Genomic DNA, 20000 nt, shown 5'->3' with positions numbered 1-20000 from the left:
TGTGTCCCATCCCTGTGTCCCATCCCCGTGTCCCATCCCCATGTCCCATCCCCATGTCCCATCCCCGTGTCCCATCCCCGTGTCCCATCCCTGTGTCCCATCCCTGTGTCCCATCCCTGTGTCCCATCCCCGTGTCCCATCCCCGTGTCCCGTGTCCCATGTCCTGTGTCCCATCCCCGTGTCCCATCCCTGTGTCCCATCCCCATGTCCTGTGTCCCATCCCCGTGTCCTGTGTCCCGTCCCCATGTCCCATCCCTGTGTCCCATCCCCATGTCCCGTGTCCCATGTCCTGTGTCCCATCCCCATGTCCCATCCCCGTGTCCCGTGTCCCATGTCCCATCCCTGTGTCCCATCCCTGTGTCCCGTGTCCCATCCCTGTGTCCCATCCCTGTGTCCCGTGTCCCATCCCTGTGTCCCATCCCTGTGTCCCGTGTCCCATCCCTGTGTCCCATCCCTGTGTCCCATCCCCGTGTCCCATCCCTGTGTCCCATGTCCCCGTGGCTGCAGGAGGACAACCACAGCTATTACGTGTCGCGGATCTACGGCCCCGGGGACGCGCGGCGCGGGCGGCTCTGGGTGGACATGGCAGCGGCCAACGGGAGCCGAGCCCGGATCCACGGGATCCTCTCCAACACGCACCGGCAGGCCTCGGTGAGACTTGGGGAGCCTTGGGGAGCCTTGGGGAGCTTTGGGGAGCCTCGGTGAGACTTGGGGAGCCTTGGGGAGCCTTGGGGAGCTTTGGGGAGCCTCGGTGAGACTTGGGGAGCCTCGGTGAGACTTGAGGAGCCTTGGGGCACCTTGGGGAGCCTTGGGGAGCCTCTGTGAGTCTTGGGGAGCCTTGGGGAGCCTCTGTGAGTCTTGGGGAGCTTTGGGGAGCCTCGGTGAGACTTGGGGAGCCTCGGGGAGCCTTGGGGAGCCTCGGGGAGCCTCGGGGAGCCTCGGGGAGCCCTGGGGAGCTTTGGGGAGCCCTGGGGAGCCTTGGGGAGTCTTGGGGAGCCCTGGGGAGCCTCGGGGAGCCCTGGAGAACCTCGGGGAGCCTTGGGGAGTCTTGGGGAGTCTTGGGGAGCCCTGGGGAGCCTCAGGGAGCCCTGGGGAGCCTCGGGGCGCCTTGGGGAGCCTCGGGGCGCCAGCCACGCGCTCGGAGAGTGTCGGGGATTGGGAAGTGTCTGTGGGCTCACCAGGCATTCCGGGGAGGAAGGAAGATGTAGGATTCCTCTGCCATCCTTTTTTTCCCATCCTTTTTCCCATCCCCTTTCCCATCCCCTTTCCCATCCCCTTTCCCACCCCTTTCCCACCTCTCTCCCAGCCCTCCCCACATTCCCAGCGCTGTTTTCCCGAGGGCCGGGCTCGGTTCTCACCTCTCCTCTCTCCCAGAGGATCGTCCTGTCCTTCGATTTCCCGTTCTACGGCCACCTCCTGCGGCAGGTCACCATCGCCACGGGCGGTGAGCGGGGACCCGGCACGGCCGGGAGAGCAGGACGGGATAACGGGACGGGATAACGGGACGGGATAACGGGATGGGATAACGGGATGGGATAACGGGACGGGATAGTGGGATGGGATTAGGGGATGGGATTAGGGGATGGGATAGCGGGATGGGATAATGGGATGGGATAGCGGGATGGGATAGCGGGATGGGATAGCGGGATGGGATAGTGGGACAGGATAATGGGATGGGATTAGGGGATTGGATTAGGGGATGGGATAACGGCATGGGATAATGGGATGGGATAGCAGGACAGGATAATGGGATGGGATAACGGGATGGGATAACGGGATGGTGTGGATTCCTAAATTTGCCCTAAACCAGGACAAATATGATGATGGGATGGGATGGGATGGGATGGGATGGGATGGGATGGGATGGGATGGGATGGGATGGGATGGGATGGGATGCCCACAGGGGGGCTCTGGTGCTGGCTCTAACCCACCCCACATCCCGGAGCTCGGAGAAGGGGGCACAGCCCTTCCAACCTCCCCCTGCACCCCAAATCTCCCCGGGGCGTCAGGAGCTGCTGCTCCCTCTGTTCCTGCAGAGACTGGGGGGACACGGGGGGGGGTCACTGGGGCTCGGAGGAAACCCAGAGGGGCAAAAAAAGGGCTGGGAGAGGCAGAGCGGGGTGGTGGGAACGGGGTGGGGAGGGGGAGCCCGCGCTGCTTCATCCTCTGCCCGCTCAGGTTTTATCTTCGTGGGGGACGTCATCCACCGCATGCTCACGGCCACGCAGTACATCGCGCCCCTCATGGCCAACTTCAACCCCAGCTACTCCCGAAACTCCACCGTGCAGTACCTGGACAACGGTGGGGGCCGGCTCCGGCCGCCTCCCTCTGCCCCTTCCCCATCCCCGGGCTCCCGGAGGGGCTGGGGGCTGCGGGGAGGGGTCCTGGGGGATGCGCAGCCCCCGGTCAGGACCTCGGGGATGTTTCACTCGGGTGGGGGCAGAGCTGGGGGCTCACGGGGGGCAGGAGAGGACGGGTGGGGCCGGTGAGATGAGGAGCAGGGGGAGAGGGAAGGACTGAGCGGCTCTGGTCACCCCCAGGGACGGTGTTTGTGGTGCAGTGGGACAAGGTTTATCTGCAGGGCAAGGAGGACATGGGCAGCTTCACTTTCCAGGCCGCCCTGCACAGCAGCGGGAGGATCGTCTTCGGCTACAAGGAGGTGAGAGAGGGGTCCCTCAAGGGCCAGGAGGGTCCCTGGGGGTTCCCTGGGGTCTGGGATGGGGGGTTGGGTATTCCCGGAGCCGGGGCAGGGCTGGGATCTGTCACATTCTCCGTTCCCGGCGCAGATCCCGGTGCCGGTCCTGCAGATCAGCGCCAGCCAGCACCCCGTGAAGGCCGGGCTCTCCGATGCCTTCATGGTCCTCAACCCCTCTCCCGATGTCCCTGGTGAGTCCCTGGAGGAGCTGCCGGGGCGGGGAAGGAGCTGATCCCACGGGGAGCGGGGAGGGAGAGGTGCGGGATCCTCGGCTTTGGGGATTTGGGGATGTGAGGATGCCCCGCTGGAATTCCCAGGGAATGTGAGGAGGCGTTTGGGGTTCTGCTGCCCCTCGTGCTCCCTGATTTTTGGGATCCCTGTTTGGGATCCATGCTCCCCATGCCCGTGACCATCCCTTGGCCTCGGAGCTTTGCTCCGTGAGCAGCCGAGCTCTTCCCTGATTCCCAGGAGACAAATCCAATTCCTCTTCCATCCCAAAGGGAGCTGCAGGCGGAGGAGAGGCTCAGGGCGTGCAGGGTGCCCCATTCCCATAGAAAAGGGAGGTTTGGGGGGTCTGCAGTCGCCCCGGTGCGTGTCAGGGATCCGCAGGATGCGGGAATTCTCACATCCACATTTATTACCCGTGCGCCCTGAGCTGCAGGGCTCCCCAAAAAATCCTCTCAGGTCACGCAGAGCCCGACCCCGCTCCTCCCTCCCGATTTTCCCGTTATTCCCGGAGCCATCTGGCGCTGCCCGCGGTTCCTCCCCTCCGGCCCCGCGGGATTCCCGAGCGGGCAGGGGAAGCCGGGTGGGTTTGGAGGGATGGAGAGGAGCGGGGGATGCTCGTCCTGGAAGGAGAGCTGGGATTTCCCGCGGGGATAAACCGGGCTGTGTCCCGGGACAGAGCCCGGGGTGGAGGAACGTGGGGCAGGAGGGGATTTTGGGGGGAGGCTCCGGTGACTCAGAGCCCGGCGATGTTTGTTTGGGAGTGGAGCAGGGCTGGAGCGCATCCCTGATCGGAGAGAGGGGCAGGGAGAGCTCCGAGCTCCTCCGGGCAGGGCAGGAGAGGGAATCTGTGCCCTGGCACCCCCCAAAGGGAAAACCCCACCCCTGGGGCTGCCCCGAGCCCTGGTGGGGCGCAGCCCCGGGCAGGGGGGGTTTGTACCCGCTCTGAACCCCGGGCTCCGCTGCAGAGTCCCGGCGCCGGACAATCTACGAGTACCACCGTGTGGAGCTGGACACCAGCAGGATCACCAGCCTGTCCGCCGTGGAGTTCACCCCACTGCCCAGTGAGTCCCAGAGCCCCTTCCCAGCCGGAATTCCAGCCACAAACCACGATTCCCAGCCCAAGGGGGCAGCCAAGGCTGGGCCAGAGGTGCTGGGAGGGTGATGCCGCCCATCTCCCGGAGTCTGGGGTCCATGGAGCCGTGGAGAGAGGGGGTGCTGTCAGCAGGGAGCAGCTCATCCCACCCTGGGGTATTTGGGGAGAAGCTCACCCCGTCCTGGGGTATTTGGGGAGCAGCTCACCCCACCCTGGGGTATTTGGGGAGCCCCACATCCCCACCCTGGGGTATTTGGGGAGCCCCACATCCCCACCCTGGGGTATTTGGGGAGCCCCACATCCCCACCCTGGGGTATTTGGGGAGCAGCTCACCCCGTTCTGGGGTCCCCAGCTGTCACTGAAGCTCTCCCACACCCAGCCCTGCCTGGATGGATCCGGGATGATCTCGCAATCAACCTCAGCCAGCAGAAATCCCAAACCCCTCGCGTTTGCCAGCCCAGCTCAGGCAGGAGGCCGGGACGCAGCCCAGGAAGGGCTGATAAAGGAGGGATCTGCAGGAAATCCCTCTTCCCTCTGCTCAGAGCTCCCCAAAAAGGGCCGAGGTCGGTGGTCCCAGCCCCCCGTGGCCGGGGGGGGACACACGGGGGCCCCAGGCTGTGCCCACCCCTCAATTCCTCCCAGCTCTTCCCACTAAAACCCCTTCCCAGCTGACTCTGCTGGACACCAGCTCACTCCAGCTCTGTCTCCAAGACATTTCCAACGCCTCCACACCCGGCTGAGGTTTCTGGGAGGCTCCTCGAGCGGATTTTTAGCTGCTGGATCCAAGGACAGGCGGGCACACGAGGCAGAGCCGCCCGTAAATCCGGGCTGAGGGTAAATCTGCCTCGGAGACACCCAGGGGCTGCGTTAAACGCCCTCCCCGCGGTGTTTGATGACAATTTTAGCAGCAGGCAGGTTACTGCAAGCTGAACATAAATAACCATTCTGCAAGAGCTCTCTATTTTTTCCCTGGTTTGTTTTTTTTCCCCCTGTTTTTCCCCCGGCAGCTCGGGGAGATGGGAGCTGCAGAGGAGCCACCACCAAACCGGGGGGGTTTCAGTCGGGGGGGTTCAGTTTTTAGGGGTTTTTTTGGGGTCAGAAAGGAGGGATTTGGGCTCTGCCTCCTGCTGCAGAGGCCTGAGGTCGCTCCCTGCCTCGGGAAGGGCTCGGGGTGGGAGAGGAGCTGAGGATTGGGGAGGGTGGGCAGGTAGCCCAAGGCTGGGGGAGCTCGCCCAGGCTCCAGGGGCAGAGCTGGGGGCTCAGGGAGGGAGAACCTGGAGGGGGGGAGCTGCTCCAGGGATGGGAACACAAAAATCACATTTTGATATTATTATATAAATGTGCTTTTATTAAAGAGCTCTGAGCCTCAGGGGCACGCAAACCCAAATGTGACCCCGTTTGGTTTTGAGCTGAACATGTTTTATACTCTATTGTGTTTTATATAATATAATAAAATTAATAGAATAAATATAATAAAAAATAATAAAATAAAAATAAAAAAATAAAATTAATATAATAAAATTAATATAATAAAATTAATATAACATAACATAACAACATAACATAACATAATATAATACAATATAATACAATACAAATAATATAATATAATATAATATAATATAATATAATATAATTAATATAATATAATATAATATAATATAAAATAATTAATATAATTAATATAATTAATATAATATAATATAATATAATTAATATAATATAATTAATATAATTAATATAATATAATATAATATAATATAATATAATATAATATATATTTTTATACTCTATTGTGAATATAATATATAATATAATATAAATCATATATATTATATATATTTTTATACTCTATTGTGAATATAATATAATATAATGTAATATAATGTAATATATATAATCTAATCTAATATATATAATATAAAACAAAATAGAGTATAAAATACATATTTTATATAATATATATACTCTTTCTACATATATACTTTCATATTAATCATTAAACTTCCATTGTTCTATTCTATACATTGATTTTACCCAACCATATATTTCTCATGATCCCCCCCAAACCCCTAACACAGTTTCCCATGATTCTTTAAACGATAATTATTGTTTCTTTATTATTTATTATTATTATTTAATATATATTATTACATAATTATTATAATTATTAATAATATATTAATATAATAATAATATTAATAATAATATTAATAATAATAGCCCTGGGGGCTGGGCGCTTCCCAGGGCTCCAGCTGCTCCCAGCTGTTCCCCTGTGCCCTCCAGATGTTGACATCTGTCCGGAGTGTAACTTTTCCCTAAAAAGTCCTTTTTCTGTTTCTTTGTTTCTGCTACAGCTCTTCTGTATTTTTCTTTTTATTCTTGGGTTTCTCAGCCTCCTTTGGACTGAATTTTTTTCGGGATCCTCCCTGGTGGGGAGCCCTGCTTATCTCAGTTCTTCTGATTAGAAGAAAACTCCCGAGCTGGTTAGAATCCTGTTTCTCGTGTTTATTTATTAACAGGTGATCACAGAACTTAACAGCTCTCTCCAGGCTGGCTGCACAAGGTTCATCTTTGCAATCTGGCACATTTCTTCCTTCTGGCGGTACAAACAAGGCCTTGTGGCTCACCCTGTGTCTGATGCACAAAACGGCCTCGAAATCCGCAGTTCTTTTATCTTTATACCTCTTTTTACCCAATTAACAATAGACACGTATATTATTTTTCTTAATGAGCCAATGACCCATCCCCTCTGTGCTGCACTGTGGCATTTTCTGTCTAATCACTGACAATCACCCCAAAACCTCCAGGAGAAGAACATGAAGAAGAAAGAAGAAGGGACAAGGGACAACACCCTAAATCCTTCATCTTGTCTCCTGTTCTCGAAACTTTTTCACCCAGTGATTAAAAAAACTTTCTAATCTACACACTCACACTTTTAGCTTTTTTCATCTAACTTCAACGTTTGTTTTCGTGTTTCACCATGAAAACACGCTCATGAATTTCGTATTATATGAAATTATATATATAATATATATAATATATATAAATATATAAAATATATAAATATATAATATATGAAATATATAATATATAAAATATACAATATATAATATAGAATATAGAATATATAATATAGAATATAGAATATAGAATATATTATAATATATAATATATAATATAGAATATAGAATATAGAATATAGAATATAGAATATAGAATAATATATAATATTATATATTAATATTAATATACAATATACTAATAATATACTTAATTATAGATTAATATTAATATAAACATATTACATATTAATATATTACTACAAATATTATATACGAATATTAATATATTATATATTAATGTTAACGTTATATATTAATATTAATATATAATATAGATTAATATTATATATTAATGTTAATATATTATATATTAATGTTAATGTTATATATTAATATTAATATATAATATAGATTAATATTATATATGAATGTTAATATATTATATATTAATGTTAATATTATTTATATTTATTTTTATATTTATAATTATATTTATATTTATTTTTATATTTATAATTATATTTACATTTATATTTATATTAATATTTATATTTATATTTACATTTATATTTACATTTATATTTATATTTATATTTATTTTTATTTTTATATTTATAATTATATTTATATTTACATTTATATTTATATTTATATTTATATTTATATTTACATTTACATTTACATTTACATTTACATTTATATTTATATTTATATTTACATTTACATTTATATTTATATTTATATTTACATTTATAATTATATTTATATTTATATTTATATTTATATTTATATTTATATTTATATTTATATTTATATTTATATAATCCAACACGGAGCCCCTCTCCTCTCTGTTTTCCAGCCTGTCTGCAGCACCAGAGCTGCGAAATGTGCGTGAGCTCGGAGCTGACCTTCAACTGCAGCTGGTGCCACGTCCTGCAGAGGTACCTCACCAGCCTCCCTTTCCACCTCTGCTCCTGATTTTTTTATTTTGAAATTATTTCCCCATTTTTTTGTTGTTGTTGGGTTTTTTTTTTGTAATTTTTTTGGGGTGCTGAGGTGCTGCTGTTGGCCCCCAACTCCGGTTCCCAACCGCTCCGAGGTCGCGTTTCCTGGGGTTTTTAGTCCTGGGATGAGCTGGGAGATGAGGCAGGAATCCCATTTTTGTCAGTGAGGTGTTAAAAAATGGGGAGAACTTGTCCTGGCTCGGGCAGGGAGGATGGAAGGGCTCCAGGGAGGTGACAGCAGGGAGGTGACAGCAGGGAGGTGACAGCAGGGAGGTGACAGCAGGGAGGTGACAGCGTTGGGGACACCCCTCAGTGCAGGACGTGTCCGGCTCACCAGGGGTGGGAGCAGCACAAGTGGGAATTTCCTGATTTTTTGGGGTTGGATGGAGCAGGGATGAAAGGAGCAGCAGAAGTGGGAATTTGCTGAATTTTTGGGGCTGAAAGAAGCAGCAAAGGTGGGAATTTTCTGATTTTTTGGGGGGCTAAAAGGAGCAGCAAAAGTGGGAATTTTCTGATTTTTTGGGGGCTGAGTGGAGCAGCAAAAGTGGGAATTTGCTGAATTTTTGGGGCTGAAAGGAGCAGCAGAAGTGGGAATTTCCTGATTTTTTGGGGCTGGGTGAAGCAGGGTTGAAAGGAGCAGCAAAAGTAGGAATTTGCTGATTTTTTGGTTCTGGGTGGAGGACGTGGTGCTGTCCCTGCTCCCCTCCAGCTCAGGCAGGGTTTTCCAGACAGGATTTTAATGAGATTGAGCTGAAGGATTTATTGAGAGCTGGTGGCAGGGGAGGGGACCCAGTAACACAGATCCTGCTGTGTGGAAACCCCGCTCTCCTGGGGGCTCCTCCCAGCCCCCTCCTCATCCCCGGAGCCCCCCTGAGGCAGGACAGGGGTTTTTGGCTCGGTGGGGACAGGACATTCTCGTTCTGCTGAGCCCAGACCAGGCTTTGGTGACAAAACCCGAGCCTGGGCTGCAGCGGGTCCGGCTGAGCCCGGCTCAAACCCTTCCCTGTCCTGCTTGTTCCGAGCTCCAGGCCGTGGAAAATGGGATTTTATCCGATGATGGAATCCCGGAGTGGTTTGGGTTGGAAAGTGACCTTAAATCCCATCCTGTGCCACCCCTGCCATGGCAGGGACACCTCCCGCTGTCCAGCCTGGCCTGGGACATTCCCAGGGATCCGGGGGCTCTGGGAATTCCATCCCAGCCCTCACAGGCAGGAATCCCTTCCCAGTATCCCACCAATCCCAGCCCTCTGGAGGTTTAACCCTTTTCCACCCTCCCGGCTGCCGTTGCTGGTGTTTGCTCCTGTCCCTGGGGACAGTTCAGGCTCCAAATGGGAATTCCAGCTGGCAGAAACTGGGAATTGTTGGCTTCCAGCCAGGCCGGTCCTGCAGAGCCCCCTGATCCTTCCCAACCAGCCTTGGAGCCGCTATCCCAACCTCGTGATCCCAACCCTGAATCCTCCCAGCTCTCTCCCAAACAGCTAAAATCCCTTTTTCTGCCCAAAACTGGGACAGGAACCGGGCTCTGAGCAGGGATCTCAGCAGGAGTTGAAGTTTTCCTGAGGTTTCTCCTTTCCCTGCTGGGTAAATGGCACAAACCTTTTGTGGCTTTTCCTCCCCGAGCCTTTCCAGAGGTCGGAGCGCTGCTCCAAGCGCTGTTCCTGCAGGGAATTCTCCGGCTGGAGTTTGCCTGATGTCATTTGGAATTCCTGCGGTGTTTTTCCCGTGCAGATGTGGCTGGAATGAGCCCAACCAACCCCGTGGATCTGGCGGCCTTGCCCTGGCAGCGAGTCCGGGGACGGAAACTCGAGCTCAGCCCGTGCCTCCATCCCGCTTTTCCCTCTCCTTTTCCCTTGGAGAAGCGCTCCTGACCCTTTTCCCTCTCTGGGAAAGGAAATGTTTGGGCTCTTCCAGCACAGCCACATGGAAACCCCACAGCTCTGGATAAAATCCTGGCTGTCTCCTTTCCGAGCCCCGTTTGTCCAGGTGTTCCCACCCAGCAGCGATTTGGGACTTTTGGGATCCACCTGGCCCTGGATGATCCCGCTTTTCCCCACAGGTGCTCCAGCGGCTTCGACCGCTACCGGGAGGAGTGGCTGAGCTACGGCTGCGGCCAGGTGAGCCCGGAGAATCCCAACCCCTCCTCGTGGGCCGGGAATGGCGCTGAGCCTCAGGAAAACCAACGGCCCTGCTCGGGAAATGAGTGCTGGTGTCAGCTCGGGATCAGACCTTGGGATATCCCTTTGTTCCCTTTGGATACCCCTTGGGATATCCCTTTGTTCCCTTTAGTTATTCCTTTATTTCCCTTTGTTCCCTTTAGTTATTCCTTGATTTCCCTTTATTTCTCTTTATTTCTTTATTCCTTGATTTCCCTTTATTTCTTTATTCCTTTATTTCCCTTTGTTCCCTTTGGATACCCCTTGGGATATCCCTTTGTTCCCTTTAGTTATTCCTTTATTTCCCTTTATTTCTCTTTATTTCTTTATTCCTTTATTTCCCTTTATTTCTTTATTCCTTTATTTCCCTTTGTTCCCTTTAGTTATTCCTTTATTTATTTCTCTTTATTCCCTTGGGATTTCCCTTTGTTCCCTTTAGATATTCCTTTATTTCCCTTTGTTCCCTTTAGTTATTCCTTGATTTCCCTTTATTTCTCTTTATTTCTTTATTCCTTTATTTCCCTTTGTTCCCTTTGGATACCCCTTGGGATTTTCCCTTTGTTCCCTTCAGATATTCCTTTATTCCCTTTGGATATCCCTTTAAATATCCCTTTATTCCCTTAAGTATCTCCTTATATCCCTTTATTCCTTTTAGACAGCCCTTTGGATATTCCTTTATTTCCTTTGGATATCCCCTTATTTATTTCCTTGGGATATCCCTTAATTTCCTTGGGATATCCCTATATTTATTCCCTTGGGATATCCCATTATTTCCTTGGGATATTCCTTTATGTCCTTGGGATATCCCTTAATTTCCTTGGGATATTCCTTATATTTCCTTGGGATACCCCTATATTTATGTCCTTGAGATATCCCATTATTTCCTCAGGTTATTCCTTATTTATTTCCTCGGGATACCCCTATATTTATTTCCTTGGGATATCCCATTATTCCCTTGGGATATCCCTTTATTCCCTTTATCTACACCTGTAAACCATTATTTATCCCCCTTAAACACCCCTAGATTCCCTTTTCATCCCTGGATTCCCTTTGGATTCCCCTTCACCTCCCCCTTTATTCCCTTAATTAAGAAACCGGGAAAAGCAACTCCAGGTTTTCCTTTTCCAGCAGCGGGACGAGGGGAGCTGTGAGGATCTGGCGGAAGGCGAGCGTTACCCCGCGCCCCCGGCCAGCCCCGCGACCCCGCGGCCGCAGCGCGGCTCCTCCGCCACGGCCTCGCTCTTCCTCGGCAGCCTCACCACCGAAGGTGTGTGCCCGGCACCCTGGATCCCGGGATGGGGATCCACTGATCCTGAGCCTTGGGATGGGGATCCACTGATCCTGATCCTGATCCTTGGGATGGGATCCGCCATTCCTGATCCTGGGGATGGGGATCCACTGATCCTGAGCCTTGGGGTGGGGATCCACTGATCCTGATCCTTGGGATGGGATCCACCATTCCTGATCCTTGGGATGGGGATCCACCATTCCTGATCCTTGGGATGGGGATCCACCATTCCTGATCCTTGGGATAGAGATCCACCGATCCTGATCCTTGGGACGGGGATCCACCATTCCTGGTCCTTGGGATGGGGATCCACTGATCCTGAGCCTTGGGATGGGGATCCACTGATCCTGAGCCTTGGGATGGGGATCCACCATTCCTGATCCTTGGGATGGGGATCCACTGATCCTGATCCTGATCCTTGGGATGGGATCCGCCATTCCTGATCCTGGGGATGGGGATCCACTGATCCTGATCTTTGGGATGGGGATCCACTGATCCTGATCCTTGGGATGGGGATCCACTGATCCTGAGCCTTGGGATGGGGATCCACTGATCCTGAGCCTCGGGATGGGGATTCACCATTCCTGATCCTTGGGATGGGGATCCACCGATCCTGAGCCTTGGGATGGGGATCCACTGATCCTGATCTTTGGGATGGGGATCCACTGATCCTGATCCCTGGGGTGGGGATTCACCATTCCTGATCCTTGGGATGGGGATCCACCATTCCTGATCCTTGGGATAGAGATCCACCGATCCTGATCCTTGGGACGGGGATCCACCATTCCTGGTCCTTGGGATGGGGATCCACTGATCCTGAGCCTTGGGATGGGGATCCACTGATCCTGAGCCTTGGGATGGGGATCCACCATTCCTGATCCTTGGGATGGGGATCCACTGATCCTGATCCTGATCCTTGGGATGGGATCCGCCATTCCTGATCCTGGGGATGGGGATCCACTGATCCTGATCTTTGGGATGGGGATCCACTGATCCTGATCCTTGGGATGGGGATCCACTGATCCTGAGCCTTGGGATGGGGATCCACTGATCCTGAGCCTCGGGATGGGGATTCACCATTCCTGATCCTTGGGATGGGGATCCACTGATCCTGATCCCTGGGGTGGGGATCCACCATTCCTGATCCTTGGGATGGGGATCCACCATTCCTGATCCTTGGGATGGGGATCCACCATTCCTGATCCTTGGGATGGGGATCCACCGATCCTGAGCCTTGGGATGGGGATCCACTGATCCTGATCATTGGGATAAGGGATCCACCATTCCTGATCCTGATCCTTGGGATGGGGATCCACCGATCCTGATCTCTGGGATGGGGATCCACTGATCCTGAGCCTTGGGATAAGGGATCCACCATTCCTGATCCTGATCCTTGGGATGGGGATCCACCGATCCTGATCTCTGGGATGGGGATCCACTGATCCTGATCCTTGGGATGGGGATCCCCCAATTCTGATCCTGATCCCTGGCAGGTGACCCCACACCATTGAGCCCCAGGACAAGGGATCCCCCCATCCCTGAGCCCCCTGGGAATGGGATCCCTGAGCCCTGGGATCCCCCATTCCTGATCCTGATCCTTGGGACAAGGGATCCACCATTCCTGATCCTGATCCCCAGAGAGGTGATTCCACACCCCTGAGCCCCAGGATGAGGGATCCCTGAGTCCTGGGATGAGGGATCCCCCCATCCCTGATCCCTGGGACAAGGGATTGATCCCCCAACCTGGATCCTGATTCCTGGACAGGCCTTTCACTGCCTCAGAAAATCCAGATCCGAGTAAATCCCAGGACCAGATGGGCTTTGGAGCAGAATCAGGGAATGGTTTGGGATGGGAAAGGACCTCAAATCCCCTCCAGTGCCCCCAGGGACATCTCCCACCATCCCGGGCCACTCCAAACCCCAATGTCCAGCCTGGCCCTGGACGCTCCCAGGGATCCAGGGGCAGCCCCAGCAAATCTGGGAATTCCATCCCAGCCCTCACAGGGAGGAATTTCTCCCCCAAAATCCCCTCCCGAGTCCATTTCTCCATCTGTAACAGAGCAGCGGAGACCCCCAGATCTGTAAAAATCTGGAATCCCAGAAGGATTTGGCTTGGAAGGGAGCTCCAAGCTCATCCCATTCCAAGGGCAGGGCTATCCCGCTATCCCAGGGCGCTCCAAACGCCGTCCTTGGGGAGGGATGGGAGCAGGAGATGCTGGAAAAGGGCAGGAAGGGCAGCCCAGAGGTGCCAGCCGGGGGAGCGAGGCACGGTGGGAAGAGCTTTCCAGTTTTTCCAGCTTTTTTCCCCATTTGTGAAGCAGCCAAGCCCCGGTGGGCAGAACCCGCGGGATCCTGAAGGGGTCGATCCCGGGATTCGGGGATTTCTCAAGGCCGGAATTCCCGCGGCGATCACCATTTCCTTGGGAATGCTGCTCCACAAAAATCCTCCCTGGAGACCCCCCAGCTCCATAATCCCATTAATGCGGGACCCGCCGATCCTGGCGCAGGTAGCGCCGCAATTTGGCTGCTTAATTGTCCCTACCGCCGAGTGCTAATTAGGGTAATTAGGAGCGCTCCTAATTGTCCTTCGGCGCCGGGAAGGAGCCGGGTGGGGGAATGGAGCTGGCGCCTGCCGGGGCTGGCTGGGAGAGGAGCGGGGAAAGGCACGGGGGGTTGGGAATCCAACATTTTCCAGCCCAGGAAAACGGGAGGATGCGCGTGACACGGGCGCCAGGAGAATTCGGGATGTGGGAAGGAGCAAACGGCGGGGGGAGGGAGGGGATTGGGCCCGAGGGGTCCTTCCCTCCATCCCAGATCCCTGGATCTGTGCGATTCCCTCCATCCCAGATCCCTGGATCTGTGCGATTCCCTCCATCCCAGATCCCTGGGTCCGTGTGATTCGATCCATGCCAAATCCCTGGGTCCGTGTGATTCGATCCATGCCAAATCCTTGGATCTGTGCGATTCCCTCCATCCCAGATCTCTGGATCTGTGTGATTCCCTCCATCCCAGATCTCTGGATCTGTGTGATTCCCTCCATCCCAGATCCCTGGATCTGTGCGATTCCCTTCATCCCAGATCCCTGGATCCACATCCTCATTATCCCAGATTCTTGGGTCTGTGTCTTCTCCATCCATCCCAGATCCCTGGATCTGTGTCCTCCCCCCCAGCCCAAATTCCTGGATTTGGGATCCACGTCCTTCCCAGCCCTTCCAGCTCCCTGGATGTGCTCCTGGAGCTCTGGGGCACAGCCTGACTCACTGGAGCCCAGCCAAGCCCTGGGAATTCTGGATCGGGATTTGGAGGCTGAGCTGAGCCCTGGGAATTCTGGAATGGGATTTGGAGGCTGAACCAAGATCCAGGAATTCTGGAATGGGATTTGGAGGCTGAACCAAGATCCAGGAATTCTGGATCGGGATTTGGAGGCTGAACCAAGATCCAGGAATTCTGGAATGGGATTTGGAGGCTGAACCAAGATCCAGGAATTCTGGAATGGGATTTGGAGGCTGAACCAAGATCCAGGAATTCTGGATCGGGATTTGGAGGCTGAACCAAGATCCAGGAATTCTGGAATGGGATTTGGAGGCTGAACCAAGATCCAGGAATTCTGGATCGGGATTTGGAGGCTGAACCAAGATCCAGGAATTCTGGATCGGGATTTCACCCTCGTGGGGGCGGCTGTGTGGAGCCTGTTGAGAGACAAAGCCTTGTCCGATAGATCCTTCCAGAATGAGCCAAGGAATGGAAGTGGCTTTTGAGCATCCCATGGAATTTTTTGGGATGCTTTGGCCGCAGATTCCATCGGCTGAACACGGACACCCGGCCATGGATCAAAGCTCCCACCGGGAACAGCAAACGACCCCTTCCCCGGGATATTTGTGCTCCAGGTGCCCCTCTGCCACGGAAAACCTCACCCCACTCCCACTCTGGGCTTTTCCAGGTGCCTCCCTTTCCCACAGAGATCTAAAACCGTCCGGAGATCCCATCCCAGGGGGAGGGAATGGGGCGGGAATCACGAGGATATCCCGGGAACATCCTGACTTTGTTGTTTTCTCCTTTCAGACGACACGAAGCTCAATCAGTTTGCGGGAGGAGAAGGTAAGGCCTTCATCCCCCTCCCTGCTCCAAGGGAACTCGGGATTCCCTGGATTCGGACCTTCATCCCCCTCCCTGCTCCAAGGGAACTCGGGATTCCCTGGATTCGGGCACACAGGGGCTGTGGGGAGGACCCCAGAGAGATCAGGACACAATTCCCGTTGTCCTCACCCTGATCAGCGCAATTCCAGCCAGGGGAAATTTGGGAATACTCTGTTTTATCCTGATGCTCTTTGTCCACTTTTCCCACTCGCTCCTGCTTTGCCAGCTCCAGGAGTTTTCTCCTTCTGTATAATTCCCATTATTTACAATATTTTTATGGACACAAAGCTCTTTTTCCTTTGAATTTCTCTGGCTGGGACATAAAAACGAGGTAAAATCCAACTATAAATTGTCCTTTGCCTGGATTTTCCCTCCATTTTCCCAGGAATCCTGGCTCAGCCTCAGCCTTTCCATCAGCCCCAAACTGCTGCCTAATTCCAGAGGTTCTGGAAGGTTCCAGCCCCTCTTCCCCTGCTGCCAGGTCGTCGGCAGAGCAGGAGCGAATCCCAGTTCCCAGGGAAGTTCAGCCGGCAGGGTGGAGCCTTTCAAATCCACATCATTCCAAATTTTAACCAAACCTCTCCCCAAATCCCCGGGAATGTCCCTGGGAAGGGTCCCCGGGTGGGGTTGCCGAGGTCTCAGCCCGGCTGGATCAGCCGGATCCCGTTTTCCAGGCACGGGGAGCAGCATTCCCTCCGGGAGCGGCGGCGCCCCGCTGGCCACGGGCACCGTGGTGGGAATTGTGGTGGCCGTGCTGCTCCTGGCCGGGATCATCCTGGCTGGGATCTACATCAGCGGCCACCCCACGTCCAGCGCCGCCCTGTTCCTCATCGAGGTGAGTCAGATCCTCCCGTGCTCCCCATCCTCACTTCCCTGCAGCTGGGACAGCCCAAATCCCTGGATCTGTGTCCTCCAACCCAGCCCAAATCCTTGGATCTGTGTCCTCCAACCCAGCCCAAATCCTTGGATCTGTATTCCCAACCCATCCCAGATCCCTGGATCCACATCCTTCCCAACTCATCCCAAATCCCTGCATCTGTCTTCCCAACACATCCCAAATCCTTGGATCTGTGTTCTCCAACCCAGCCCAAATCCTTGGATCTGTCTCCCCAACCCAGCCCAAATCCCTGGATTTGATAATTCCAGATAATTCTTCTGGTATTTTCTCTGTCTCCAGCCAGAGAATTCTTCTGGAATTTTCTTTCTCCAGCTGGAGAATTCTTCTGGAATTTTCTTTCTCCAGCTGGAGAATTCTTCTGGAATTTTCTCTCTCCAGCTGGAGAATTCTGGAATTTTCTGTCTCCAGCCAGAGAATTCCTCTGGAATTTTCTCTGTCTCCATCCTGGAGACCGCGGGAAACCTGCGAATCGTCCCTTTAACGTTATTTTTCATGGAATTTTCCTCACTCCTCTGTTTCCGTCCCCAGCGGAGGCCGCACCGCTGGCCCGCCATGAAATTCCGGAACCGCTCCAACCCCTCCTCGTACGCCGAGGTGGAGGCGGCCAGCCAGGAAAAAGAGGGATTTGTGGAGGCCGAGCAGTGCTGAGCGCTTCTCCCGAGGAATCCCAAGGAATCCCCAGGAATCCCAAGGAATCCCCAGGAATCCTGAGCCTCCCGCGTCCCAAAGCGCCGGAATCTTCCCTCGCCCCACGAATCTGTCCCCTCTTGGAAAAGGAGTGGCGAGGAGAGGGAGAAGATCCCAAGAAGGAGATTTTTTTTTGGGGGGAGGAATTTTGGGAGGGGATCCGTGCCGGGCCTGCCCGGATCCTCGCGGATTCCCGGCTGGACACGCCGGGAAAACAAAGAAACAGTGGCCGATTTTTCCAGCTTGGTGGGGATTTCTGCCCTTTTTTTGGTTGTTTTTGGTTGTTTTTCCTCTTCCCTCTTCTGCTGGAGCCTTGCCGGGGGCTGGGAATGTGGGGGAATCTCCCTGTGGGCTTGGCTGGAGCAGCAGGGAGGATTTTTGGGGCTCTGTGCTCGGGAACGTCGTGCCGGCGCCTCCGGAGCGGGAAGAGATTCCGTGGTGTCCCAGGAGAGGCACCCAGGGCTCCTCTCCCACCCCCTCCGTCCCTTTCTCCGCTCTCCCTTTCCCCTTCCGTCGACATTTTCATTTTGCCCTCATGGCCCTGCTGCCATTCCCGCTTTTCCCACCCTTCCTCTGTTTTTCCAACCCTCCCCAATTCCAACTCTCCCTTCCCAGCTTCCCCTTCCACCCCCAGCTCCCAGGAAAGGGAAATTCGGGTTATTTTGAGACCAAAACTCCGCCGAGGATTCACCTCCGGGACGAGCGCGGGGCCCGCGGCTTTGCTGCGCTTTTGGGCGCTTAATTAGCTCATTAAATTGCTAATTGTGACCCTTGGCCCTGAAGGAGACGAGGAGAGGGGGGAAAATAAATCTGAGATTCCGCCAAAATGCGTCCTCTGATGGCCACGGATGCAACGGGAACGGAGAGGGTTGGAAGGGCAGAGCTCCGGGATAAATCCTGGAGGAAATCCAAGCTCGTCCTTGGGGGTTTTCAGATCCCTGAGGAGCGCCCGGACATCGCGGGAAAACTGAAAATCACCCCCATAAAAATCCTCATTTTCAGTTTGTTTCTCATTTTGGTTTCATTTCTGGGACCAGCACCTGGGTTTGGATGGATTTTGGGATCCCAGATCCCAAGGAAGGCTTTGGTCCGGGATCTCTTGGGGTTTTCTACTCCACCCTGTGAAATAATCCCACAGATCTGACCCTAAACTGAAGGAAATAAAACCCCCCAAAATCCCAAATCCAGAGGGAATTAAACTTTCTTTCCCCCCACCACAAAAACTGTTGGATTCTGGAATTTTCCCCCTCTTAATTTTTAATTTTCTCCTGCTCCTTAGCTCGTTATTCCGATAATCAAATTTGGGCAGGATTTTTCGCCTGGAAATGCAAGCCCAGGTCCAAAGCAGCGTCTTGAGCCGTAATTAACGGGAGGAGGGAGCAGATTGCTCCGGCAGAGCCCGTGGGTGGAGGAATAAAATCTCAAAGAGATGCTCGGAATCTGAATATTCCAGGCAGGATTCGGCTCTGGGTGCGAGTGGGAGCTGGGATTTGGGATTTGAAATGGATTTGAAATGGATTTGAAATGGATTTAAAATGGATTTAAAATGGATTTAAAATGGATTTATTGTGCCTCAAGTTGCAGGGAGGGATGAAATGAAGCTGGGAAGGGTTTGGAGAATCAGGAATAGAGCTGGGAAGGGTTTGGAGCATCGGGAATGGAGCTGGGAAGGGTTTGGAACATCGGGAATGGAGCTGGGAAGGGTTTGGAGCAGTGGGAATGGAGCTGGGAAGGGTTTGGAGAATCAGGAATGGAGCTGGGAAGGGTTTGGAGCAGTGGGAATGGAGCTGGGAAGGGTTTGGAGCAGTGGGAATGGAGCTGGGAAGGATTTGGAACATCGGGAATGGAGCTGGGAAGGGTTTGGGGCAGTGGGAATGGAGCTGGGAAGGGTTTGGAGCATCGGGAATGGAGCTGGGAAGGGTTTGGAGCAGTGGGAATGGAGCTGGGAAGGGTTTGGAGCATCGGGAATGGAGCTGGGAAGGGTTTGGGGCAGTGGGAATGGAGCTGGGAAGGATTTGGAACATCGGGAATGGAGCTGGGAAGGGTTTGGAGAATCAGGAATGGATCCTGGAAGGGTTTGGAGCAGTGGGAATGGAGCTGGGAAGGGTTTGGAGAATCAGGAATGGATCCTGGAAGGGTTTGGAGCAGTGGGAATGGAGCTGGGAAGGGTTTGGAGCATCGGGAATGGATCCTGGAAGGGTTTGGAACATCGGGAATGGAGCTGGGAAGGGTTTGGAGCAGTGGGAATGGAGCTGGGAAGGGTTTGGAGCCCCAGGAGCGACTGAGGGAGCTGGGAATGTTTATCCTGGAGAAAAGAGGGATCAGGAGGGACCTTCTGGCTCCACACCAGTCCCTGGCAGGAGGGGACAGCCGGGGGAATTGGGGCTCTGCTCCCAGGGAACAGGGACAGGAGCAGATGGAACAGCCTCGGGATGTGTCAGGGGCTCCCAGGTCGGACATCAGCAGGAATTTCCTCACGGAAAATCCCTGGAAACATCCCAAAAACCCACGGAGGCGGCACCTGGGGCCAGCGGCTGGTGCTGGACACCAGGACTGGTTTTGTTGGACTCATTGGCTCAAAGCTCCTTTCCAGCCTGAACAATTCCACAATCCCACAATCCCACAATCCCACAATCCCACAATCCCACAATCCCACAATCCCACAATCCCACAATCCCACAATCCCACAATCCCACAATCCCACAATCCCACAATCCCACAATCCCACAATCCCACCATTCCAAACCCAAAA

At 52.5% G+C, this 20000-nt stretch overlaps 1 protein-coding gene across 2 annotated transcripts in view; it reads left to right on the top strand.

Moving 5' to 3' along the window:
* PLXDC1 (plexin domain containing 1) overlaps positions 1-18732 on the top strand; it is a 24104-nt gene extending 5372 nt beyond the window's left edge. Inside the window, exons 3-14 of one of the 2 annotated variants that reach the window (XM_014260155.2) lie at positions 508-651; positions 1375-1444; positions 2179-2301; positions 2541-2659; positions 2787-2886; positions 3889-3984; positions 7941-8022; positions 10142-10199; positions 11367-11505; positions 15589-15624; positions 16338-16498; positions 17090-18732. In XM_014260155.2, the coding sequence (XP_014115630.2) occupies positions 508-651; positions 1375-1444; positions 2179-2301; positions 2541-2659; positions 2787-2886; positions 3889-3984; positions 7941-8022; positions 10142-10199; positions 11367-11505; positions 15589-15624; positions 16338-16498; positions 17090-17209 (1248 nt within the window). In that variant the 3' untranslated portion in view covers positions 17210-18732. The other variant, XM_014260156.2, reaches the window with a different exon arrangement.
* The last annotated feature ends 1268 nt before the right edge of the window (positions 18733-20000 follow it).

This window comes from Pseudopodoces humilis, chromosome 29 (genome assembly GCF_049639895.1).
Source record: "Pseudopodoces humilis isolate 2021_Gansu_Grassland_sample_001 chromosome 29, ASM4963989v1, whole genome shotgun sequence".
In the NCBI taxonomy this organism is placed as follows: Eukaryota; Metazoa; Chordata; class Aves; order Passeriformes; family Paridae; genus Pseudopodoces; species Pseudopodoces humilis.
Note: the sequence above shows the minus strand (reverse complement) of the source record. Positions and strands in the feature narration are given on the sequence as shown.